This window comes from Tamandua tetradactyla, chromosome 10 (assembly GCF_023851605.1).
Source record: "Tamandua tetradactyla isolate mTamTet1 chromosome 10, mTamTet1.pri, whole genome shotgun sequence".
Lineage (NCBI taxonomy): Eukaryota > Metazoa > Chordata > Mammalia > Pilosa > Myrmecophagidae > Tamandua > Tamandua tetradactyla.
In genome coordinates, this window is record NC_135336.1 from 21,759,689 (window position 1) to 21,786,389 (window position 26,701).

The window sequence follows — 26,701 nt, forward strand, 5'->3', positions numbered from 1 at the left end:
AATTTGTGACCAAGAGACCAGCTCTGCAAGAAATACTAAAGGGAGCACTAGAGTCAGAACCGAAAAGACAGAAGAGAGAGGTATGGAGAAGAGTGTAGAAAGAAGGAAAGTCAGATATGATATATATAATACAAAAGGCAAAATGTTAGAGGAAAATATTATCCAAACAGTAATAACACTAAATGTTAATGGACTGAATTCCCCAATCAAAAGACATAGATTGGCAGAATGGATTAAAAAACAGGATCCTGCTATATGCTGTCTACAGGAAACACATCTTAGACCCAAAGATAAACATAGGTTGAAAGTGAAAGGTTGGGAAAAGATATTTCATGCAAATAACAACCAGAAAATAGCAGGAGTGGCTATACTAATATCCAACAAGTTAGACTTCAAATGTAAAACACTTAAAAGAGACAAAGAAGGACACTATATACTAATAAAAGGAACAATTAAACAAGAAGACATAACAATCATAAATATTTATGCACCGAACCAGAATGCCCCAAAATACGTGAGGAATACACTGCAAACACTGAAAAGGGAAATAGACACAAATACCATAATAGTTGGAGACTTCAATTCCCCACTCTCATCAATGGACAGAACATCTAGACAGAGGATCAATAAAGAAATAGAGAATCTGAATATTACTATAAAGGAGCTAGACTTAACAGACATTTATAGGACATTACATCCCACAACAGCAGGATACACCTTTTTCTCAAGTGCTCATGGATCATTCTCAAAGATAGACCATATGCTGGGTCACAAAGCAAGTCTTAACAAATTTAAAAAGATTGAAATCATACACAACACTTTCTCGGATCATAAAGGAATGAAGTTGGAAATCAATAATAGGCGGAATGCCAGAAAATTCACAAATACCTGGAGGCTCAACAACACACTCTTAAACAATGAGTGGGTCAAAGAAGAAATTGCAAGAGAAATTAGTAAATACCTCGAGGCAAATGAAAATGAAAACACAACATATCAAAACTTATGGGATGCAGCAAAGGCAGTGCTAAGAGGGAAATTTATTGCCCTAAATGCCTATATCAGAAAAGAAGAAAAGGCAAAAATGCAGGAATTAACTGTTCAATTGGAAGAACTGGAGAAAGAACAGCAAACTAATCCCAAAGCAAGCAAAAGGAAAGAAATAACAAAGATCAGAGCAGAAATAAATGAAATTGAAAATATGAAAACAGTAGAGAAAATCAATAAGACCAGAAGTTGGTTCTATGAGAAAATCAATAAGATTGATGGGCCCCTATCAAGATTGACAAAAAGAAGAAGAGAGAGGATGCAAATAAATAAGATCAGAAATGGAAGAGGAGACATAACTACTGACCTCACAGAAATAAAGGAGGTAATAACAGGATACTATGAACAACTTTATGCTAATAAATACAACAATTTAGATGAAATGGATGGGTTCCTGGAAAGACATGAACAACCAACTTTGACTCAAGAAGACATAGATGACCTCAACAAACCAATCACAAGTAAAGAAATTGAATTAGTCATTCAAAAGCTTCCTAAAAAGAAAAGTCCAGGACCAGATGGCTTCACATGTGAATTCTACCAAACATTCCAGAAAGAATTAGTACCAATTCTCCTCAAACTCTTCAAAAAAATCGAAGTGGAGGGAAAACTGCCTAATTCATTCTATGAAGCCAACATCACCCTCATACCAAAACCAGGCAAAGATATTACAAAAAAAGAAAACTACAGACCAATCTCTCTAATGAATACAGATGCAAAAATCCTCAATAAAATTCTAGCAAATCGTATCCAATAACACATTAAAAGAATTATACATCATGACCAAGTAGGATTCATCCCAGGTATGCAAGGATGGTTCAACATAAGAAAATCAATTAATGTAATACACCATATCAACAAATCAAAGCAGAAAAATCACATGATCATCTCAATTGATGCAGAGAAGGCATTCGACAAGATTCAACATCCTTTCCTGTTGAAAACACTTCAAAAGATAGGAATACAAGGGAACTTCCTTAAAATGATAGAGGGAATATATGAAAAACCCACAGCTAATATCATCCTCAATGGGGAAAAATTGAAAACTTTCCCCCTAAGATCAGGAACAAGACAAGGATGTCCACTATCACCAGTATTATTCAACATTGTGTTGGAGGTTCTAGCCAGAGCAATTAGACAAGAAAAAGAAATACAAGGCATCAAAATTGGAAAGGAAGAAGTAAAACTATCACTGTTTGCAGACGATATGATACTATACGTCGAAAACCCGGAAAAATCCACAACAAAACTACTAGAGCTAATAAATGAGTACAGCAAAGTAGCAGGTTACAAGATCAACATTCAAAAATCTGTAGCATTTCTATACACTAGCAATGAACAAGCGGAGGGGGAAATCAAGAAACGAATCCCATTTACAATTGCAACTAAAAGAATAAAATACCTAGGAATAAATTTAACCAAAGAGACAAAAAACCTATATAAAGAAAACTACAAAAAACTGCTAAAAGAAATCACAGAAGACCTAAATAGATGGAAGGGCATACCGTGTTCATGGATTGGAAGACTAAATATAGTTAAGATGTCAATCCTACCTAAATTGATTTACAGATTCAATGCAATACCAATCAAAATCCCAACAACTTATTTTTCAGAAATAGAAAAACCAATAAGCAAATTTATCTGGAAGGGCAGGGTGCCCCGAATTGCTAAAAGCATCTTGAGGTAAAAAAACAAAGCTGGAGGTCTCGCGCTGCCTGACTTTAAGGCATATTATGAAGCCACAGTGGTCAAAACAGCATGGTATTGGCATAAAGATAGATATATCGACCAATGGAATCGAATAGAGTGCTCAGATATAGACCCTCTCATCTATGGACATTTGATCTTTGATAAGGCAGTCAAGCCAACTCACCTGGGACAGAGCAGTCTCTTCAATAAATGGTGCCTAGAGAACTGGATATCCATATGCAAAAGAATGAAAGAAGACCCATCTCTCACACCCTATACAAAAGTTAACTCAAAATGGATCAAAGATCTAAACATTAGGTCTAAGACCATAAAACAGTTAGAGGAAAATGTTGGGAGATATCTTATGGATCTTACAACTGGAGGCGGTTTTATGGACCTTAAACCTAAAGCAAGAACACTGAAGAAGGAAATAAATAAATGGGAACTCCTCAAAATTAAACACTTTTGTGCATCAAAGAACTTCATCAAGAAAGTAGAAAGACAGCCTTCACAATGGGAGACAATATTTGGAAATGATATATCAGATAAAGGTCTAGTATCCAGAATTTATAAAGAGATTGTTCATCTCAACAACAAAAAGACAGCCAACCCAATTACAAAATGGGAAAAAGACTTGTACAGACACCTATCAGAAGAGGATATACAAATGGCCAAAAGGCACATGAAGAGATGCTCAATGTCCCTGGCCATTAGAGAAATGCAAATCAAAACCACAATGAGATATCATCTCACACCCACCAGAATGGCCATTATCAACAAAACAGAAAATGACAAGTGCTGGAGAGGATGCGGAGAAAGAGGCACACTTATCCACTGTTGGTGGGAATGTCAAATGGTGCAACCACTGTGGAAGGCAGTTTGGCGGTTCCTCAAAAAGCTGAATATAGAGTTGCCATACGACCCAGCAATACCATTGCTGGGAATATACTCAAAGGACTTAAGGGCAAAGACACAAACGGACATTTGCACACCAATGTTTATAGCAGCGTTATTTACAATTGCAAAGAGATGGAAACAGCCGAAATCTCCATCAACAGAAGAGTGGCTAAACAAACTGTGGTATATACATACGATGGAATACTATGCAGCTTTAAGACAGGATAAACTTATGAACCATGTAATAACATGGATGGACCTAGAGAACATTATGCTGAGTGAGTCTAGCCAAAAACTAAAGGACAAATACTGTATGGTCCCACTGATGTGAACAGACATTCGAGAATAAATTTGGAATATGTCCTTGATAACAGAGTCCAGCAGGAGGTAGAAACAGGGTAAGATAATGGCCAATTGGAGTTGAAGGGATACAGATGGTGTAACAGGACTAGATACAAAAACTCAAAAATGGACAGCACAATAATACCTAATTGTAAAGTAATCATGTTAAAACACTGAATGAAGCTGCATCTGAGCTATAGGTTTTTGTTTTGTTTTGTTTTGTTTTGTTTTGTTCTTACTATTATTACTTTTATTTTTTTCTCTATATTAACATTCTATATCTTTTTCGGTTATGTTGCTAGTTCTTCTAAACCAATGCATATGTACTAAGAAATGATGATCATGCATCTATGTGATGATGTTAAGAATTAATGATTGCATATGTAGAATGGTATGATCTCTAAATGTTGGGTTAATTTCTTTTTTTCCGTTAATTAAAAAAAAAAAAAAAAAGAGAAGGGATAATTGGAGCTGAAGGGATACAGACTGTACAACGGGACTGGATATAAAAACTCAGAAACGGACAGCACAATACTACCCAATTGTAATGCAATTATGTTAAAACACTGAATGAAGCTGCATGTGAGGTATAGGTTTTTTGTTTTTGTTTTGTTTTGTTTTGTTTTGTTTTTTTTCTTTCTATTATTGTTTTAATTCTTATTCTGTTGTCTTTTTATTTCTTTTTCTAAATCGATGCAAATGTACTAAGAAATGATGAATATGCAACTATGTGATGTTATTAAGAATTACTGATTGTACATGTAGATTGGAATGATTTCTAATTGTTTTGTTAATTCTTTTTTTAATTAATAAAAAAAAATCAATTGAAAAAAAAAATTGTTATATAAAAGATGTAAAAGTTTCTCTGTGTGCCCTGAAATAAAATCTTATTTCCACCCCAGACTTGAGATTTCTGAAAACCTGACCCAGAGTATCACTATGTGAGTAACACATTTGCAATGTAAACTAAATTCTCAAACTTGCAGGGTGTTTGCTGTTAAAGTGAGGACATTGATTGGAAGGGAATGGGATCCTGAAAATTGGGATGGGGACATACGGGTTGAAAATGATGATAGTGGGGACATTGAAACCTTAGATTCTGCTGAATCTTTGCTAAATAAACCTGTAATTGTTTGCCCTGCGGAAGTAGCTGCTCCACCTGCAGCCTACCCTAAGGAAAGAGCCACCCAATATCCATACTATCCCAGGGAAACAGACTGCCTTGAGGACTCTGCCATCCGAACTCTACTTGAAGGGATTAATCCTCCTGTGCCTGCTAAACCTGTAACCACCTCCTCTGAGGAAACAGCCCTCACTCCTCTGTCTGGAGAAATTAATCCTGTCTCATCAGATGAAACTGCAAGGAAATGCCCTGGGGTAATTGGCTTGAAAGATGCTTCTAATTCCTTACATGACCTACTCCTACTACCCCTCTCTTCTTCCAGGCCTATCGGACCAGACTAAGTCCCAATAGGCCCCAGAAGGTAAAGTACAAGGTATGACTCGTGAGGAGGTATGCTATATTCCAAAAGAACTGTATGAGTTTTCCAATTTATATAGGTAGAAATCAAGGAATATAAAGCTGGATCAGGCTGAATTTATTGATATGAGCCCACTAAGCAGAGATTCTAGATTCAATGTTCTAGCTCAAGAGGTTAGAAAGAGTGTTCAGAGTTTGTTTGGGTGGTTGGCTGAAACATGGATCAAAAGGTAGTTTACATTACCTGAGGTTGAAATGCCAGAACTGCCCTGGTATAATATAGATGAGGCGATCCAAAGGCTTAGAGAGATGGGAATGTTAGAGTGGATTTATCATGGAAGACCTGCTGACACACCCCAGGAATGTCCAGAGGACACACCTTTTACCAGGACTGTGAGGAATGATAGAACAGAGTTCCCTGAAGAGCTTTATAGTCGCCCTTCTGTGTAGGTCAGATATTACTGTGGGAACTCCTCTCACTGAGCTGGAATCCTTGAACACAATGGGGATGATCAGATCCTGAGTCATGTTCTTAATCGCCAGTGACAACGTGGATGTGGTTACCATAATGGATAGCAGACTCAAAGTAACAGTCAAAATACTCTTGACTCAACAAAACCTATGGCTTTGGCAAGTAGATCATGGTGTACCTTCTCTAAGAACTCTCTAGTAGAGCTGTATCCACACTTGTTGACCTCCTACTGGAGTCTGCCATCTGGGTTTTCTCCGTGAGTGTCTGCAGGGACATTTCATCAATAAGCATGATTCCAGTACACTGGACCATAATCATTCCCCATTCGCTGAGGGGCGCAAACTGGAATCCCTTTGGCATTCCAGACATATCGTTCCAGGGTTCGTGTCATTGTCCTTTGATATTGAATGTTGCTGTAGAGATGTCTGAAACCAGGCTGATTTTTTTACCCACTTTCTAAGCAAGTTGTTTTTCTTATCTGAATCCATGAAGTATAATTTTTTAAACCAAGAAATTTCTCAGTTTGTCATTCACTGTCAGTTGTTGTTTTCTGGAGCACATGTATTCTTTTGATGTGCCATTTTAGTTCTTTCATTTCAGGGAAATTTCTTGGATTATACCCTTGAATAGTTTTTTCTTTTCCACATACTGATTTATTTATTTGGGGGATAACAAATATCCTTATGTTGGATTATCTTTGTCCTTGTTCTAGTTTGCTAGCTGCCAGAATGCAATGTACCAGAAGCAGAATGGCTTTTAAAAGGGGGAATTTAATAAGTTGCTGGTTTATAGCTCTAAGGCCAAGAAAATGTCCCAGTTAAAGTGAGTCTATAGAAATGTCCCATCAAAGGCACCCAGGGAGACATACCTTGGTTCAAGAAGGCCAGTGAAGCTCAGAGTTTCTCTCGCAAGTGAGAAGGCACATGGCGAACATGGTCAGGGTTCCTCTCTCATCTGGAAGGGCACATGGTGAACATGGCATCGTCTGCTAGCTTTCTCTCCTGGCTTCCTGCTTCATGAAGCTCCCCGGGAGGCATTTTCCTTCTTCATCTCCAAAGGTCACTGGCTCGTGGACTCTGCTTCTCATGACTATGTCATTCTGTTCTGCTCTCTCTGAATCTCCCTTTCTCTAAAATGTTTCCTCTTTTATAGGATTCCAGTAAACTAATCAAGACCCACCCAAATGGGTAGAGACACGCCTCCACCTAATCCAGCTTAACAACTACTCTTGTTCACTCAAGATCACATCAAGAGCACATCAAGATGTGCCTCCCTGAGTCACATTTCTAGGGAATTGATCTATTACAGTTTCAAACATACAGTACTGAATAGGGATTAGAAGAAACGGTTGCCTTTACAAAATAGGATTAGGATTAAAACATGGCTTTTCTAGGGTACATACATCCTTTCAAACCAGCATAGTCTTCCATAGTTATTATCTTCCTTCTGATTGCTTAATCTTACTCCCTTCCCCAATGCAATGCATGCTTTATTTCATTCTCTCTTTTTTTTCCTTGTATTGTTTGTGTGATTGCCTTTTATCTTGCTAAAGTGTGAGCAGTCCTGTTCAGCAATTTTTTTTTTCTGACATCGAAGTGACTGGATTCTCCCTGACTCTGTTCCTGCAATATTTAAGATTCTGCTGTTTTTCCTTCTGATATGCAGTTTAAGGATTGGAATTTTTCCTGTTTTACACACTTGTCTATACCGAGGAAGTAGGTGTGGGGCTCAAGAGAATGCATAGGTATTAAAATATTATAAAGCCTCAATAGTTAAAGCAATGTATTTACATATTGATATAGAAAGATCTTCAGGATATTTTTAAAGGGAAAAAATCAGGGTGCAGAACTATATATAAAATGCTGCCATTATGTACATAATTGGAAAAAAGAGTATAAATATACCTTTATACATTCATCATATTTGCTTTTATATACCTAAAATATATGTCTGCAAATAATAGGCAAGGACTTATTGGTTGCCTGTGGAAAAGGAATATGGGTGGTAGTAGGATGGGATTAAGATATGTCTTATTATAATTTTTGAATTTTGGACATTGTGAATTATTTAAAAATACGTGAGATGAATTAAATGCCCTGTTCCAGGATCCTTCAGCCCTTTAGGACTTGTTTCCCGTTCCCATCAGGGGCTCTATTCTAGTCCTCCGACTCAGAGTGGGGCCTGAAAGACTCAGCGTCCGTCACTGGGTGGCCCCAGTTAGTCACACCCCCACTTCACTGTCACTCTTCAGCCTCCATTTCTATCACATTCTAGGCAGAAATTTGTATTCCACTCCACATCTGGGCTGGCTAGTTAAGATTCTCAGGAATTTGTTAACTCAAATATCTCTTTTATTTTATTGAGTTCTTATATAACTCAGTATCACTTTTGGTGGGGAGGGGACAGGGTAGAAGGTGTGCTATAATCTTGCTGACCCTTTGAAAAATATATGACATTACATTGTTCTCTGTTCCGTTTTGGACACTCCTGGTGATTTTTGTTATTACTATTTAATGTTATGACTTTTGATTCTATTCATTTAGTATTCAGGTAGAAAGATTCTGTTACCTGGCTTCGCTTGTCATTATTTAGTGTAATTTCTGCTGCCAACTTCATGTCCCCTGCTTGCTTTGGTCTCCGTCACCCATGTATTTCTTGATGGTTGGCGCCTTCCCTGACTTGTGGCCTCTGGTTCCACTTGAATACTATCCTACTCTGCTCCCAACCTTCCTTGCCTCTCCTATACTAGTCTTGGTCATATTTACCAAGCTCCTGACCCACTAACCCCACCTGTCCCAAGGCCGCACTAGGCAGGCAGAATTTCCCAGGCTGCCCAGCTTTGTAGCTGATTCCCATCAGCTGTTTTGGGAATCTCCAGGACACCCAGGTTCTGGGAAAGCAAGAAACTGACTGCCTGATCCCCTTTGTACAGCTTTGCTTAACACACACACACATATGCACACACGCCTATGTCTCATATATCTGCTTCAAAATTGTTTGCTTCAATCTCATTGCCCTTTCAACATAAATTCCTACAGTTATTGCTCAAGTTATAACCTTGCCTTGCCAAAGATTTGTGCTGCTGACAGAGATTTTTCGGAAACTAAGAAGTGATTATGCCATTCTCCTAATTACAAATTTTTCGTAGCCTAGCTTCATCTTCAGGAAAATGTCTTGAAAATAAAGCCATCCTGCATCAGATCAGTTGTAGCCATGAGGCACGATCGTGAGAACAGGGATATTGTCTTATTCACGCTTAAAGCTCCAGCATGTAGAATAATAGTACCTGGCACAGATGTGGCCCTCCAGAAATATTTGTTGAATAAATTAACTAATAATAATAATAGATGCTGATAAATCTTTTTTTAATGAGTTTTGATCTAAGTGTAGCTTACTGAAAACTTTGCAGTATGTCTTTGTCATCTGAAAACAACCAATTTAATCTGTTCTTTGGGTAATTTTAACATGCTATGCCATTGTGTTCAAATAAGGGATAATGGTGTGATAAATGCAGACTCAGTAGAATTGACTTCATGAAATCTAGAAAAGGAAGCAGATCTAGTCTGTGTTTGTTATCTGTCTGTCCTCCTCATTCCACATGGATTTGTGGTAACTTAGATACAAACTATAATAATGTAGTGCACTTTAGATTGGTTTAAAGCTTTCTGACTACCAAATTGATAAGGGAGACTGAGTTATATAACTCTTATCTTTGAAAGGGAGCAAATATTCCTTAACATTAAGTGCTATAAGAAATTTCCCCCCTGGAGCTCTACGTAAAGGGTATTCACTGTATGTAAGGTGGCCATTATAGTGCATACCATTCCTACAGCAAATAAGGTAATAATTTCAACAATTTCTTATGAAATCCACCTGATGATAACAGTAAAACCCAACTCATTGATGGTAGTTCTGTTCAGGCCATCTTTGTGGCCTTCTCTTTTTTTCCGGCTTGACTCCAGGGACAGACTTAGAGCTCCTGGTCTCCAGGTGGTCTTCTTTATATAGGGGTCCCTTCTTCCCACTGGCCATTTGACAGGTTTGGTAGAGCAGGCATTTTGAGCTGGTGCTGTCAGGCTAGGGGCTGAACTGCTATTTGCTGAGGGACTGGTTGAAGTAGGTGCATGTGCCCAGTGACAAGGATTATAGAGACCGTCATCCAGAAATACTTTTTAGTTAAGTGAGGAGTGGGTGTGAATGGCATCATTTTGGGGAAGTTAAGGTGCCTCACTCGGTTGCCTGTGTGGGGACTGCAGGAGCACCTGCATGCAAGGCCAGAAGCACCTCTGCAGCAGTGTCAAATTAGAAAACATTGATCCTCTTTAATTCACTAAATTAAGATTTAAGTTTACTGCCAAGAGGGTGCTAAAGCAGACATTTTTGTATATTGCTGGTGGGAGTATAAATTCATACAAATTTTTTGGAATGCAATTTGGCAGTGTGTTTCAAGAGCCTTAAAAACATTCATACCATTTGACCTAGTAGTACTACTTCTGGGAAACTGCCCCAAGGAAATAATCCCTTTTTTAAAAAAAAGGTTTTTTTTAATAAAAATTAAATTGAAGGGTTGGTTTTTTTGTAGCAGTTTCATTTCTAGTATCAAAATATTGAAAACCATTTACGTGCCCCACAGAGGAAGAATAGATAAACAAATATGATACATTCCACACAAAGAAGTATTACAACTTAAGATAAAATGCTTGGAAGAATATATTATAAGGTAGAAAACTTTTTTTTAAATGTTAAATGAGAAAAGCAGAAAACAAAGTATAAACAATAGAAATTGAACTGTGGCTAAATATATACTCAAGAAAAACTGGTGGGAAGTATACTAAATTAGTAAGTGATTTGCTGTTTTTGGATACTGGCACTTGTTTTTAATAAAAAGAATCTGATAATTTTTGTTTAGCATTTTGAAAGGAAGACAAATATGCATATTCATATCCCCTAGAAAAAGAAACTTTGAAGTAGAGAGGGGATAATTAATAAGCCTGTGTTCAGCTAAATTGAAATATTCCCTCTGACCTTTGAGATCCCTCTGTTCAAAGTCACATTTATAAGCATTCTGATCTTGATACCAGATAACAAGTATTCCTATATGAAGGTCTCCAAAATTCCAGAAGTTATTAGGAAGGTTATGCTTCGATTATAAATGAATAAATGGACATTTTGCTGTATTTACTAGTCTCTTACGGGTTTGGTTAGTATGAGTCAGCCTCCGAGAGCCTAATTATTGCTGGTGACCAGGATAAAATCTGGGTTCTGAAATTGCAAATCTGAGGTCCAGGTCCTAGACTTTATGGTCCCCACTAAAATAAACAACAACCCTAGAGCGCTGCGCAAAACAGTAGTAGTCTAGCCCATTGCTTCAGTAGCAAAAGGAGAAAAAGCAAAAATCAAGTGGAAAAATCACATTTTCATGTGATAAATTAGTCTTTGAGTTAAAAAAATAATAATAAAGTTAGAATAGTGGTAGTCTTTCCTTAAGTAGTAACTACTTACTAACTCTTTAGGAAAGCTTTTGATTCTCAGTCCACCCGTCCCCAGCCCCCTTTTTAATTTTTTCTTATTGGAGTGTGATCTGTTTAAGTACAGTCACTAAATATTTAACTCTCTAAAGAGCTCCTTTAGCAGTGTTACATATTATATAACCAGGCTTTGTACTTCATTCATGCATTAATTTTTTAATAATAGCTTTATTGAGGTATAATGCACACACCATATAATTCACCTATTTAAAGTATACAGTTTAATAGTTTTTAGTATACTTAGTTTGTTTACAGAGTTGTACAACTGTCACCACAAGCTCCCCATTTTCCAAATTTCCAAGCTCCAGGTAACCACTAATCTGCTTTCTGTCTCAACAGATGTCCAATTCTGGATATTTCATAAAAATGGAATCATATAATATGTGGCCTTTTGTTACTTCGTTTCTTTTTATTGTCGAATAATATTCCATTGTATTGCTGCATCACATTTATCTGTCCATCCATTCATCAGTTGATGGACAGCTTGGTTGTTTTCTAACTTTCTGGCTCTTGTGAATACTGCTATGAATATTCTTATGCAGGCTTTTGTGTGGATACATGTTTTCATTTCTCTTAGAGATATATACCTAGGATTGGAATTGCTAGTTCATATAGTAACTCAATGTTTAATCTTTTGAAGAACTGCCCAGTGACTGCACCATTTTAATACTATCAGCAGTGAGTGAATGTCCCAGTTTCTCTGCATCCTTGCTGACACTTGTAATTATCTGTTTTTTCTGTTGTCACTATCCTGGTGGGTATCAAGTGGTGGCTTATTGTGGTTTTGAAATTCACTTTCCTAATGACTAATGATATTGAACATCATATTATTATTGAATTATAAGAATTATTTATGTATTTTGGATACAAATCCCTTATCAGATATATGAGCTGCAAAATTTTTTTCCCACCTGTGGGTTGTCTTTCCACTTTCTTGATGGAAACTTTTACATTTCGATAAAGTCCAATTTGTCTATTTTTTTTCCTTTGTTGCTTATGCTTTAGGTGTCATATTTAAGAGTTTATTGCTCAGTTAAAAAAAATCACGAAGGTTTATACTCCTGTATTCTAAGAGTTTTATACTTTCTAAGTCTTTAACCCATTTTGAGTTAATTTTTGTATATATGGAATAGGGGTCTCACTTCATTCTTTTAGGTGTGGCTTTCTATTGTCCCAGCAACATTTGTTGGAAAGACTATTCTTCTCCCATTGAATTGTCCTGGCACCTTTGTCAAAAATCCTGTAACCATAAATGAGGGTTTATTTCTGGACTTTTAGTTCTATTCCATTGATTTATATGTCCATATGGTTATAAATTTTCTTTCATTCTCTTATTCATTCTACAAAACTTTATTGAGCACCTCTATGATATGCTAGGTTTAGCATATCCAAGTTACTTGCTTGGGGAAATCAAACCATCCCTCCTCTTTAAATATTATTTAGTGTAGAGCATCTCTTTTTCTTAATGAAATATAAAGTGATTTCCTCTCAGGAATATCCTATAGAGGCAATTTTATATTTATCTAATTTGTATACAGTCTTTTGGCAAGTTGTAGTTTATTCAACCATATCAATTTTCAAAGTCTGAGAACGATTTAAAGAGCATGCTTGGGATAGTCCAGTGAATGTGTTGAAAATAAGGTTAGTTTTAAAGTGGAAAAAGGATTTGCAGCTATGATGTGAGGGTGTATGGAATGACCCATGTGCGACCTGAGAGATCCAGGAAGTTGGGAAATCGATCAGCTGGCAGAGAAATAGAAGTAAAGGCCAAAGAGAAATGGTGGGGGCTGCTGGAGTCGATATTCATAATTACATTTCTAGATTTTATTTTAGTAGTAGCTCCTTGCCAGTGTAAAGTTACAAAAGAGAGAATGGTGTTTACAGATGGTAGCCTATTGCTGGCTTTAAGATAGGTTAAAGGACACAAGAATTCTAACTAAGAATTTTGGCTAGTCTCTAGACGGGTTGTAGTTGTAGGAATAGAGAAAGGGGCAGGCCTAAGAAATGAAAACTTATCAGAACTTGGTGGCTATCTAAAATAATTAAAGCCAATTCTAGTATTTTAACATGAGGACATTAGGAGGATAATTGTATCAGGGCTTGTAATGAATCATATGAGAAGAAACATTTATAAAGATAATGAACCTTGATGTAGCTGTGCTTGTGGGCAAAATATTCAAGTGGATAATAAAAGATAATGTAACCATTAGACAATATATCAAATCTGATACCCATGACCTTCCAACATTCATTAGACACAGTACAGTTAATTTCCTAGCCATTTTTGCCTATTCCTTTTGGAAACACATAGTGTAAAATGAACTTTCAGTGTCTAATTTTAAAGGTTGAGTGATGGGTTTTGTTTATCTGTCTGATGAAGTGTAGAAAATATACTAGATTCGATGGGGTTTGCCATTGCCATTAATATTACTGTTTCAAGGGGGAAAAAGTTTGTAATATTGTCTGCATTGAAAAAATGTATTTCTATAGCAATTAAGGTAAGGTTCAGATTGCTTAAGGTTGTTTTGACCCTAAACATTAAAATGTGGATGTTTTGCGAAATTTTTTTAAGTGTTGAAATGCAGTATAGTTCGTTTATTTACCTATCCTAAAATATCTTTCAGGAATTGTTCCATCTTCTGTTGTCCTGACTTCTTTCCAGGTGATGTCAAGGGTTTTTCTAACGTGGGCAGTAACACATAGTGTCAAAGAGGTAAGTGTCTATATAAAATAAAATCAGCACTAGCAAACACTAGACAACTTTTGTTTTTCACATGTGTATTATGGTTGTGGATGAAATTCCAGGTCATATCAATATAACTCAGATAAAGTTCAGATTCACTGTTGGAGTTGTATTATAGTGGGAAACATACCCCAAATGTGCAATGTTGTTATGTTGTTAAGATTGATTAAATGATAAAGTCCTACAATCGTGTTCCCATGAAGTTTGGATGATGTGCATATGGTCTGCAACAAAGTTATATTTTTCTGGTGTGTATCTTATTTGTATCAAGCACATTAGACTCTAGGTATCTGTATCCTTGTAATGCAACTGTACTCGATGGGAGAGTGGGGAGCACTGATTTATTCCAAGACAATTCTGATCTTTACAAGACAGGATAAACAAAGTTGCCCCAGCCCTCCAGGGCTAATGGAATCCCCAAATGTGCTGTCTGGTGGTTCTGGGAAATGACAGCTGTGCTGGGACTAAGGGTATCAGCTCCCCAAACAGGCCTGGGGATAATCATTCAAGAACTGGGGGGAGAAATCCACCATTACCACAGGTCTGAGTTCACAACTAAGCTTTCGTTTTCCAGTATGTGGTTTTTTTCTCCCATGTATTTTTTGCTTTTTCCAAGTCAGTCATCGCTTGCTAATGTCACCTTGAAATAATCTGTAGCCACTGTAGGATGTATTGTTCAGTTTTCTAATCCCAGTGACCTTTCACCAGCATTATTTGATCCTTTGGGGCTCAGGAAATGAGCTTATTCATTAATATCCTTCTGATGTTTTCTTTATTCTTTGTTCTTCTGAAATCCCTGTCAAAACATTTTGTTTTTCTGGATTTACACTGACAGTTTTAACTAATGAGTTGGTTTTTTTTTTTTTAACCTTTTTATTGACATATGATATACATGCTGAAAAATGCACATAGCTAATAAGTTTTTAGCCAAAGTTGATTAAGCTAAGTTGTTATTTTTGTTACAGTCATATGGAACTACAGGCTTTTATTTATTGATTTTTTTTTTTTAGCACTCTCACCCTTTGAAGATACATAAACTTTTTGTGCGGAACATAAAACAGTTTCATACTTTTGCCTTAGAATGATCACATTGCTTTAAAAAAAACTGCATAAAACCAATTCATGCAAATGTTCTAAGAAATGATCAGGATGATGAATATACAACTATGTGATGATGAGTTATTGATTATCTATCAAGAATGGGAAAAAACCCCACTTAAAACCAATTCATAAAAGTAGGCAAATAAATTCTAATGTAACATATTACCCTTTGTTCTCATACTGGATTGCTCATGGAGGTCTAACATAGAACGCCAGATCACCTGTCCATACATTCAGAAATCCTATTTACAAATCAACATTTTTTAACCTTTATTTCTTCCTCCCCACACTTTGTGGCATGCAAGTTTCCTTTTCATTTTAACCAACAACTCCTAGTTTTATCTTGCTGTAGTCTCAAATGACCTCAAAATTCTTCCTACTAGTAACTCATTTACATTCTTAGGTACTTTGAATAATAAAATTCCAGGTACCTGAGGACAAAGTATTGTTAACTATGGAGTATTTCATCACTTTGTTGATATAGTCAGCTATTAATTACCCCAGGTGCTAACGCTCCAGCTAATGGATTGCTCATGGTCTCTATTTCTCCTTCCTACTTCTGCTTCAGTGACTGTTCCTCTGCTTATTAGTACATCTCCCAAAGGGGGTAGACAGGCAAATCGAAAATGCTTAGAATTCAAATCAAGGCCTGGATCAAGATGGCTGAGTGAGACACTTCAGGGCTCTGTCCCCCAACAGAAGGTTTGAACAACCAGCAAGAACTGGCAGGAACATCTTTCTCAAAACTCCAGCAAACAGTTAAAGGATAGCAGTAACAGTGAGAGCAATATCAAGAAAAGGATACTACAAGTGGTAGGGTCTCATGGTGCCATGGCCAGCCCTGCCCCTACCCCTCACCAGCTCAGCATGGAGCGGCCTGCACACCCAATGCAGATGTCTCATCCGGTCCAGAGTGGCCCTCATGCACATGCTGGGAGCATGTATATCTGGCCAGTCTGTCTGTCAGGACCTGAGGGACTTGCCATCCCAGCATTTGCCCTGTGTATAGATGGTGGCTCACTGAGCTCTCCTAAAGAATGCTGTGGGAGAGCAGTCAGGCTGTGCTACCTGGGGTGAGGGATTGCTGGCTGAAGGATGTACAGTATAGCACTCGGGACTGTGAGGAAACTGTTTTCTAGGGAAAAGGGAACATTTATTTATATCCTTGTAAACTGGGGTATTCTTAGGGTCACATACACATGCCCCAGACAAGGTATGTGAAGAGAAAGAATCAGGGAGACCCCTACATTGTGATCTGGAGCTATTCTCACACAACCCATTGAACAGGTAAGTCCTGAAGGAGAGCACTTGCACAGGTCAGCCTACGAAGACTGTAAGAGGTGTTTTCTTCCTTGTTATTATTATTATTTTTTGGCTAGCTCCTGGCATTCAAGGAAAGCTCTGTCATAACACTAGCCAGATCCAAGCTTAAGGAGCAGGCACTGCCTAGTCTAAATTTCTGCAATAATACACTAAAGTATCAAAGTGCCCAGGTTTCAACAAAAGGTTGAAACAAAGAAACAGGAAGTGATGGCCTAGTCAAAGGAGAAGATTAAACCATTAGAGACTATCAACAAGGAGAAACAGACCTGGTACATACCAAAGACTTTTAAAAAAATGTTCCTAAGTATGCTCAAAGAGCTAAAAGAAAACATTGACAGAGAACTAGAGGAAATCAGGAAAACAATAGGTGAACACAAACAGAATATCAGTAGAGAGATGGAAATTATGAAAAGGAAGCAAACAAAGGTAAAGACCCCAATAACAGAAATTAAAAACTCCCTAGAGGGGTTCAACCCTAGATTAGAGCTGGCAATAGAAAGAATCAGTGAACTTGGTAAGACAATTGAAATCATTCAGTCTTCGGAGCAGAAAGAAGAAAGATTGTAGAAAAGTGAACATAGCCTGAGGAACCTGTGAGACACCATCAAGCATACACACGTATGCACTGTGGGAGTCCTAGATGGAGGAGAAAGAGAGAAAGGGGCAAAGAGAATATTCAGGGAATAATAACTGAAAACTTCCCCTGAAGTTTCACAGAAGACATGAATATACACATCCAACATGCTCAGCAAACTCCAAAGCAGTACAAATCCAAATAGACCCATGCTGTGGCAAATTGTTTTTAGACTGTCAAATGCTAGAGATATAGAGAGAATTCTGAAAGCCACAAGAGAGAAGCAGTATGTCATGTCGAAGGAGCCTCAGTAAAATTAAGTACTGATTTCTTATTGGAAACCAAAACTGATTTCTTACTGGAAGTAGTAGGATGACATATTTAGTGCTCAAAGCAAAAAATTAACACCCAAGAATTCTATACCAAGCAAAACTCTTTCAAAAAAAAGGGAGAGATTGTGGCATTCACTGATAAACAAAAACTAAGGGAATTTGTCACTACTAGACCAGCCCTACAGGAGATGCTAAGGAGAGTTCTGAAGGTTGAAAGGAAAGGACAATCGATAATAGAATAAAAACATGAGGAAATAAAGGTCTCTGGTGAGGGTAATGACAGTACTATTATATTTTTGGTTTGTGACTCCACTTTTTACTTTCTAAAGAATCTAAAAAGCAGATAAATAAAGTATAAATGATGAATCAGTGGTTTTGGACTCATTATGTATAAATATGTAATTTGTGACAAGAACTACACAAGAAGGTGAGGGGATGGAATGGTATAGGAATATAGGTTAGGTATACTATTGAAGTTAAGTTGGTATCGAGGCAAAGGAGATTGTTATAGATTTAGGATGTTACATTTAAGCCATAAGGAAAATATTGGAGAATGTGCAAGCTCATAGAGACAGAAATTAGGGTATAGATTGCCAGGAATGGAGGGCAAGAAGAGTGGGTTTAAGGTTTCTGTTTGGGAGATAGTAAAATTTTAGTAAGGAGGGTGGCGAAGGTAATATTGTAAATGTCTGATGAATCCCATTGAATGGTATGCTTAGGAGTGGTTGAAATGGGAAAACTATGTATTTATATCTGCCCATAATTTTAAAAATAAAAGCAAGAAAGAGCAACTAAAGAGACAATGACAGTTAAATGGAATATATGTTCAGGGATAGGCTCTAGCAAGGAAAGAGAAAAGGCTGAAAGGCACATCATTGGGACAGATGAAAAAATTGGAATATAGACTTTAAGCTTTATATCAGTGTTAAATTGTTTGAACTTGATAACTGCATTTAAGGTAGTTACATACTGACTATCCTTGTTCTTAGGAAATGTACATGGCAGTAATAGGTGTTCAAGGAGCATGATGTATATATACCTTACAGTCAAGTGTTCCGAAAATGAACTGACAGATATACACAGATGGATGGGTGGCTAGATGGCTAGATGGATTGATGAAATGATGGATAACTAGAATGATATGGCAAATGTGGCAAAATTTTAAAAATTGGTGGATCTGGGTATCTGGAGGGAGGGAAGGGTATGTTGGAGTACTCTGTATAGGGTTTGTATTATTTTTGTAGCTGTCATGTAATTTTGAACATATTTCAAAATGAAAGTTGTTTTTTTTTTAAATTCAAGTCAAGCAATTTTATTAGCCATATTTTCTTAGCATTTGCCAGAGTTCTTGGCAGATCATTAAGGCTGGTTGGCTAAACAACTTTTAAATATTCCTGTGGGTTAAATACATGGACCTGGTCACTGCCCCACCTAACAAGAACTGCACAGGCTGCACATTTAGCAGATGGGTTTTATATATAGTATTTTATTTGAACTTTACAATTATTTAAGTTGTCATTAGATTTGCCTATTCAGAATTGTTTCTTTGTAGCCAAACTGACCCAAATTTCTGCTAAGAATGTAGAATAATACATTTTTTTGTCTTTTTATCATCTCTCTACCCTCTTTTTTAAATGACGTGTTGAACACCCTATTAATTAGTTCACTTTCTCCTTTCTCACTTAAATAGGGTTCAATGTTTCTTCTGTTTCCAAATCACATGCTTTCCTCTTCATCCCTCTTTTCTTTGAGCAGAGCTCCTTATTAATTGTTTTGCTTATAGTAGTTTACCTCTTGCCCCTGCTCCAAGTCTTTGACAGCTGACTTGACAAGCCAGTTGCTGTGATGTTTCAGCAGCCAGTCTGCTATTTTTTTTTATTAATTAAAAAAAGAATTAACAACACAATTAGAAATCATTCCATTCTACATGTACAATCAGTAATTCTTAATAACATCACATAGTTGCATATTCATCATTTCTTAGTACATTTGCATCGATTTAGAAAAAGAAATAAAAAGACAACAGAATAAGAATTAAAACAATAATAGAAAGAAAAAAAAAAACAAAAGCGAAAAACCTATACCTCACATGCAGCTTCATTCAGTGTTTTAACATAATTGCATTACAATTGGGTAGTATTGTGCTGTCCATTTCTGAGTTTTTATATCCAGTCCCGTTGTACAGTCTGTATCCCTTCAGCTCCAATTACCCCTTCTCTTTTTTTTTTTTTTTAATTAACGGAAAAAAAGAAATTAACCCAACATTTAGAAATCATACCATTCTACATATGCAATCACTAATTCTTAACAGCCTCACATAGATGCATGATCATCATTTCTTAGTACATTTGCATCGGTTTAGAAGAACTAGCAACATAACCGAAAAAGATATAGAATGTTAATATAGAGAAAAAAATAAAAGTAATAATAGTAAAATCAAAACAAAACAAAACAAAAACCTATAGCTCAGATGCAGCTTCATTCAGTGTTTTAACATGATTACTTTACAATTAGGTATTATTGTGCTGTCCATTTTTGAGTTTTTGTATCTAGTCCTGTTACACCGTCTGTATCCCTTCAACTCCAATTGCCCATTATCTTACCCTGTTTCTACCTCCTGCTGGACTCTGTTACCAATGACATATTCCAAATTTATTCTCGAATGTCTGTTCACATCAGTGGGACCATACAGTATTTGTCCTTTAGTTTTTGGCTAGACTCACTCAGCATAATGTTCTCTAGGTCCATCCATGTTATTACATGCTTCATAAGTTTATCCTGTCTTAAAGCTGCATAGTATTCCATCGTATGTATATACCACAGTTTGTTTAGCCACTCTTCTGTTGATGGAGATTTCGGCTGTTTCCATCTCTTTGCAATTGTAAATAACGCTGCTATAAACATTGGTGTGCAAAATCCGTTTGTGTCTTTGCCCTTAAGTCCTTTGAGTAGATACCCAACAATGGTATTGCTGGGTCGTATGGCAATTCTATATTCAGCTTTTTGAGGAACTGCCAAAATGCCTTCCACAGTGGTTGCACCATTTGACATTCCCACCAACAGTGGATAAGTGTACCTCTTTCTCCGCATCCTCTCCAGTACTTGTCATTTTCTGTTTTGTTGATAATGGCCATTCTGGCGGGTGTGAGATGATATCTCATTGTGGTTTTGATTTGCATTTCTCTAATGGCCAGGGACATTGAGCATCTCTTCATGTGCCTTTTGGCCATTTGTATTTCCTCTTCTGATAGATGTCTGTTCAAGTCTTTTTCCCATTTTGTAATTGGGTTGGCTGTCTTTTTGTTGTTGAGATGAACAATCTCTTTATAGATTCTGGATACTAGACCTTTATCTGATATATCATTTCCAAATATTGTCTCCCATTGTGTAGGCTGTCTTTCTACTTTGTTGATGAAGTTCTTTGATGCACAAAAGTGTTTAATTTTGAGGAGCTCCCATTTATTTATTTCCTTCTTCAGTGTTCTTGCTTTAGGTTTAAGGTCCATAAAACCTCCTCCAGTTGTAAGATCCATAAGATATCTCCCAACATTTTCCTCTAACTGTTTTATGGTCTTAGACCTAATGTTTAGATCTTTGATCCATTTTGAGTTAACTTTTGTATAGGGTGTGAGAGATGGGTCTTCTTTCATTCTTTTGCATATGGATATCCATTTCTCTAGGCACCATTTATTGAAGAGACTGTTCTGTCCCAGGTGAGTTGGCTTGACTGCCTTATCAAAGATCAAATGTCCATAGATGAGAGGGTCTATATCTGAGCACTCTATTCGATTCCATTGGTCGATATATCTATCTTTATGCCAATACTATGCTGTTTTGACCACTGTGGCTTCATAATATGCCTTACAGTCAGGCAGCGCGAGACCTCCAGCTTCGTTTTTTTCCCTCAAGATGTTTTTAGCAATTCGGGGCACCCTGCCCTTCCAGATAAATTTGCTTATTGGTTTTTCTATTTCTGAAAAATAAGTTGTTGGGATTTTGATTGGTATTGCATTGAATCTGTAAATCAATTTAGGTAGGATTGACATCTTAACTATATTTAGTCTTCCAATCCATGAACACGGTATGCCCTTCCATCTATTTAGGTCTTCTGTGATTTCTTTTAACAGTTTTTTGTAGTTTTCTTTGTATAGGTTTTTTGTCTCTTTAGTTAAATTTATTCCTAGGTATTTTATTCTTTTAGTTGCAATTGTAAATGGGATTCGTTTCTTGATTTCCCCCTCCGCTTGTTCATTACTAGTGTATAGAAATGCTACAGATTTTTGAATGTTGATCTTGTAACCTGCTACTTTGCTGTACTCGTTTATTAGCTCTAGTAGTTTTGTTGTGGATTTTTCCGGGTTTTCGACGTATAGTATCATATCGTCTGCAAACAGTGATAGTTTTACTTCTTCCTTTCCAATTTTGATGCCTTGTATTTCTTTTTCTTGTCTAATTGCTCTGGCTAGAACCTCCAACACAATGTTGAATAATACTGGTGATAGTGGACATCCTTGTCTTGTTCCTGATCTTAGGGGGAAAGTTTTCAATTTTTCCCCATTGAGGATGATATTAGCTGTGGGTTTTTCATATATTCCCTCTATCATTTTAAGGAAGTTCCCTTGTATTCCTATCTTTTGAAGTGTTTTCAACAGGAAAGGATGTTGAATCTTGTCAAATGCCTTCTCTGCATCAATTGAGATGATCATGTGATTTTTCTGCTTTGATTTGTTGATATGGTGTATTACATTAATTGATTTTCTTATGTTGAACCATCCTTGCATAGCTGGGATGAATCCTACTTGGTCATGATGTATAATTCTTTTAATGTGTTGTTGGATACGATTTGCTAGAATTTTGTTGAGGATTTTTGCATCTATATTCATTAGAGAGATTGGTCTGTAGTTTTCTTTTTTTGTAATATCTTTGCCTGGATTTGGTATGAGGGTGATGTTGGCTTCATAGAATGAATTAGGTAGTTTTCCCTCCAATTCGATTTTTTGAAGAGTTTGAGGAGAATTGGTACTAATTCTTTCTGGAATGTGTGATAGAATTCACATGTGAAGCCGTCTGGTCCTGGACTTTTCTTTTTAGGAAGATTTTGAATGACTAATTCAATTTCTTTACTTGTGATTGGTTTGTTGAGGTCATCTATGTCTTCTTGAGTCAAAGTTGGTTGTTCATGTCTTTCCAGGAACCCATCCATTTCCTCTAAATTGTTGTATTTATTAGCGTAAAGTTGTTCATAGTATCCTGTTATTACCTCCTTTATTTCTGTGAGGTCAGTAGTTATGTCTCCTCTTCCATTTCTGATCTTATTTATTTGCATCCTCTCTCTTCTTCTTTTTGTCAATCTTGCTAAGGGCCCATCAATCTTATTGATTTTCTCATAGAACCAACTTCTGGCCTTTTTGATTTTCTCTATTTTTTTCATGTTTTCAATTTCATTTATTTCTGCTCTAATCTTTGTTATTTCTTTTCTTTTGCTTGCTTTGGGATTAGTTTGCTGTTCTTTCTCCAGTTCTTCCAAGTGGACAGTTAATTCCTGCATTTTTGCCTTTTCTTCTTTTCTGATATAGGCATTTAGGGCAATAAATTTCCCTCTTAGCACTGCCTTTGCTGCATCCCATAAGTTTTGATATGTTGTGTTTTCATTTTCATTTGCCTCGAGGTATTTACTAATTTCTCTTGCAATTTCTTCTTTGACCCACTTGTTGTTTAAGAGTGTGTTGTTGAGCCTCCACGTATTTGTGAATTTTCTGGCATTCTGCCTATTATTGATTTCCAACTTCATTCCTTTATGATCTGAGAAAGTGTTGTGTATGATTTCAATCTTTTTAAATTTGTTAAGACTTGCTTTGTGACCCAGCATATGGTCTATCTTTGAGAATGATCCATGAGCACTTGAGAAAAAGTTGTATCCTGCTGTTGTGAGATTTAATGTCCTATAAATGTCTGTTAAGTCTAGCTCATTTATAGTAATATTCAGATTCTCTATTTCTTTATTGATCCTCTGTCTAGATGTTCTGTCCATTGATGAAGGTGTTGAATTGAAGTCTCCAACTATTATGGTATTTGTGTCTATTTCCCTTTTCAGTGTTTGCAGTGTATTCCTCACGTATTTTGGGGCATTCTGGTTCGGTGCGTAAATATTTATGATTGTTATGTCTTCTTGTTTAATTGTTCCTTTTATTAGTATATAGTGTCCTTCTTTGTCTCTTTTAACTGTTTTACATTTGAAGTCTAATGTGTTGGATATTAGTATAGCCACTCCTGCTCTTTTCTGGTTGTTATTTGCATGAAATATCTTTTCCCAACCTTTCACTCTCAACCTATGTTTATCTTTGGGTCTAAGATGTGTTTCCTGTAGACAGCATATAGAAGGATCCTGTTTTTTAATCCATTCTGCCATTCTATGTCTTTTGATTGGGGAATTCAGTCCATTAACATTTAGTGTTATTACTGTTTGGATAATATTTTCCTCTAACATTTTGCCTTTTGTATTATATATATCATATCTGACTTTCCTTCTTTCTACACTCTTCTCCATACCTCTCTCTTCTGTCTTTTTGTATCTGACTCTAGTGCTCCCTTTAGTATTTCTTGCAGAGCTGGTCTCTTGGTCACAAATTCTCTCAGTGACTTTTTGTCTGAGAATGTTTTAATTTCTCCCTCATTTTTGAAGGACAATTTTGCAGGATATAGGAGTCTTGGTTGGCAGTTTTTCTCTTTTAGTAACTTAAATATATCATCCCACTGTCTTCTAGCCTCCATGGTTTCTGCTGAGAAATCTACACATAGTCTTATTGGGTTTCCCTTGTATGTGATGGATTGTTTTTCTCTTGCTGCTTTCAAGATCCTCTCTTTCTCTTTGACCTCTGACATTCTAACTAGTAAGTGTCTTGGGGAACGCCTATTTGGGTCTAATCTCTTTGGGGTGCGCTGCACTTCTTGGATCTGTAAATTTAGGTCTTTCATAAGAGTTGGGAAATTTTCAGTGAAAATTTCTTCCATTAGTTTTTCTCCTCCTTTTCCCTTCTCTTCTCCTTCTGGGACACCCACAACACGTATATTTGTGCGGTTCATATTGTCCTTGAGTTCCCTGATACCCTGTTCAAATTTTTCCATTCTTTTCCCGATAGTTTCTGTTTGTTTTTGGAATTCAGATGTTCCATCCTCCAAATCACTAATTCTATCTTCTGTCTCTTTGAATCTATCATTGTAGGTATCCATTGTTTTTTCTATCTTTTCTACTTTGTCCTTCACTTCCATATGTTCTATGATTTGTTTTTTCAGATTTTCTATTTCTTCTTTATGTTCAGCCCATGTCTTCTTCATGTCCTCCCTCAATTTATCGATTTCGTTTTTGAAGAGGTTTTCCATTTCTGTTCGTATATTCAGCATTAGTTGTCTCAGCTCCTGTATCTCATTTGAACTATTGGTTTGTTCCTTTGACTGGGCCATATTTTCAATTATTTGAGCGTGATCCGTTATCTTCTGTTGGCGTCTGCGCATTTAGACAGATTTCCCTGGGTATTGGATCCAAAAGTTAGGAAGATTTTTCTGTGAAATCTCTGGGTTCTGTTTTTCTTATCCTGCCCAGTAGGTGGTGCTCGTGGCACACGTTTGTCTGCGGGTCCCACCAGTAAACGGTGCTGTGGGACCTTTAACTTTGGAAAACTCTCGCCATCGGGGAGGTTCGCTAGCCGAAGCGGCTTGGAAGATGCGAGCCGGCCCGGGGTCCGAACGCGGGGAGGGTTGCTGGCCGCCGCAGCCCGGGAAAGCGCCCATCCGAATTTCCTAGTCGGCCCGGGGCGACAAACGTGGCGGGAGGGCGCCAGCGGCAGCGGCCCGCTTGGAGAGTGCACGTTCCCGGGGAGTCACGGGTTTGGAAGGGGCCTCCCCCACCCGTCACCATTCTCCGCGGCCTGGGGATTTCCGATCAATTCTCTCAGTTGGTCCGGGGGGCCGCGCGTGGTGTGGGCGCCAGCCGCCGCGGTTTCAGGGGACCGCCTCTCCAATTCTCCCAGCCGGCCTGGGAAGGGGGAAGAGAGTGACTCCGGCAGCTTGCCGCCCCACCCAGTGAAGCCCGCGCGCCTCGGTGATCTCACCCGAGCGGCTTCTCTCAGCCAGCCAGCCGTTCCAGGATGGGGTCCGCTGTCTTTTTTTTTCTCTGTTGTGGCTTTGGGAGCTGTTCTGTATCGTTTCTACTCCCCTAGTAGCTGTCCTGGAGAAGAAACTAAGATCCACACGTCTTACTAAGCTGCCATCTTCTCCGCAAGTCCCAATCGGCTATTTGTCACCTATTCCTCTGTCCCCTGTTTTGGCCAAACGCTATTTTTTCCTGCCTTAGAAATTATTATTAGCCATAATTCAGTTTGTTTTGTACAGTATTACACATGACTTCTTTACTAAATTTCTGTTCTTCTATTTCATGAAGCATCTTTTTTTTTTTTTCAAATTTTTTATTAGAAAAGCTGTGCGTTTATAGAACATCCATATACCACCCCACCACTAACACTTGCATTGGTGTGGAAAATTTATTACAACTTATAACACTTTTTTGTAGTTCTATTATTTTTTAACAGTTATGTTTGTTACAATTGATGAAAGATTATTAAAGTAGTACTGTAACTTTTAATTTTCATTATATATATTTTTAATTTTTATCAATATATATTATATATTCACATACCATATAATCATCCAAAGTGTACAATCAGTGGTTCACAATATCATCATATAGCTGTGCATTTATCTTCACAGTTGACTTTTTTCTTTTTTGTGAAAAAATAACATTTACAAAAGTAATAAATTTCAAAGCACATCGCAACAACTAGTTGTAGAACAGATTTCAGAGTTTGGTATGGGTTACAATTCCACAATTTTAGGTTTTTACTTCTAGCTGCTCTAAGACACTGAAGACTGGGAGAAAGTGCCAAGATGGCAGCTTAGTGAGGTGTGGGATTTAGTTTGTCCTGCAGAACAGCTATTAAATAGCCAGGAACAGTACAGAACAACTGCTGGGGCATGTCAGTGACTGGACACACAGCATACCCCAGTCTGGACCAGCTGGACCGGTTGCGAGCCCCCCCAGAACCGTGAGTTCCTCAAGCCATGGCGGCCGGCGCCCCTCCCCCGCAGGCTGCTTCCCAGAGGGTAAAGGAAAGGGACTCTAC

General features: G+C 37.3%; 1 protein-coding gene across 2 annotated transcripts in view; it reads left to right on the forward strand.

The window, feature by feature from the left end:
* HACD2 (3-hydroxyacyl-CoA dehydratase 2) overlaps positions 1-26,701 on the forward strand; it is a 163,050-nt gene that overhangs the window by 85,550 nt on the left and 50,799 nt on the right. For both annotated transcript variants that reach the window (XM_077118128.1, XM_077118127.1), the window contains exon 4: positions 14,077-14,165. In XM_077118128.1, coding sequence (XP_076974243.1) covers positions 14,077-14,165 — 89 coding nt within the window. The remainder of the gene's footprint in view (positions 1-14,076; positions 14,166-26,701) is intronic.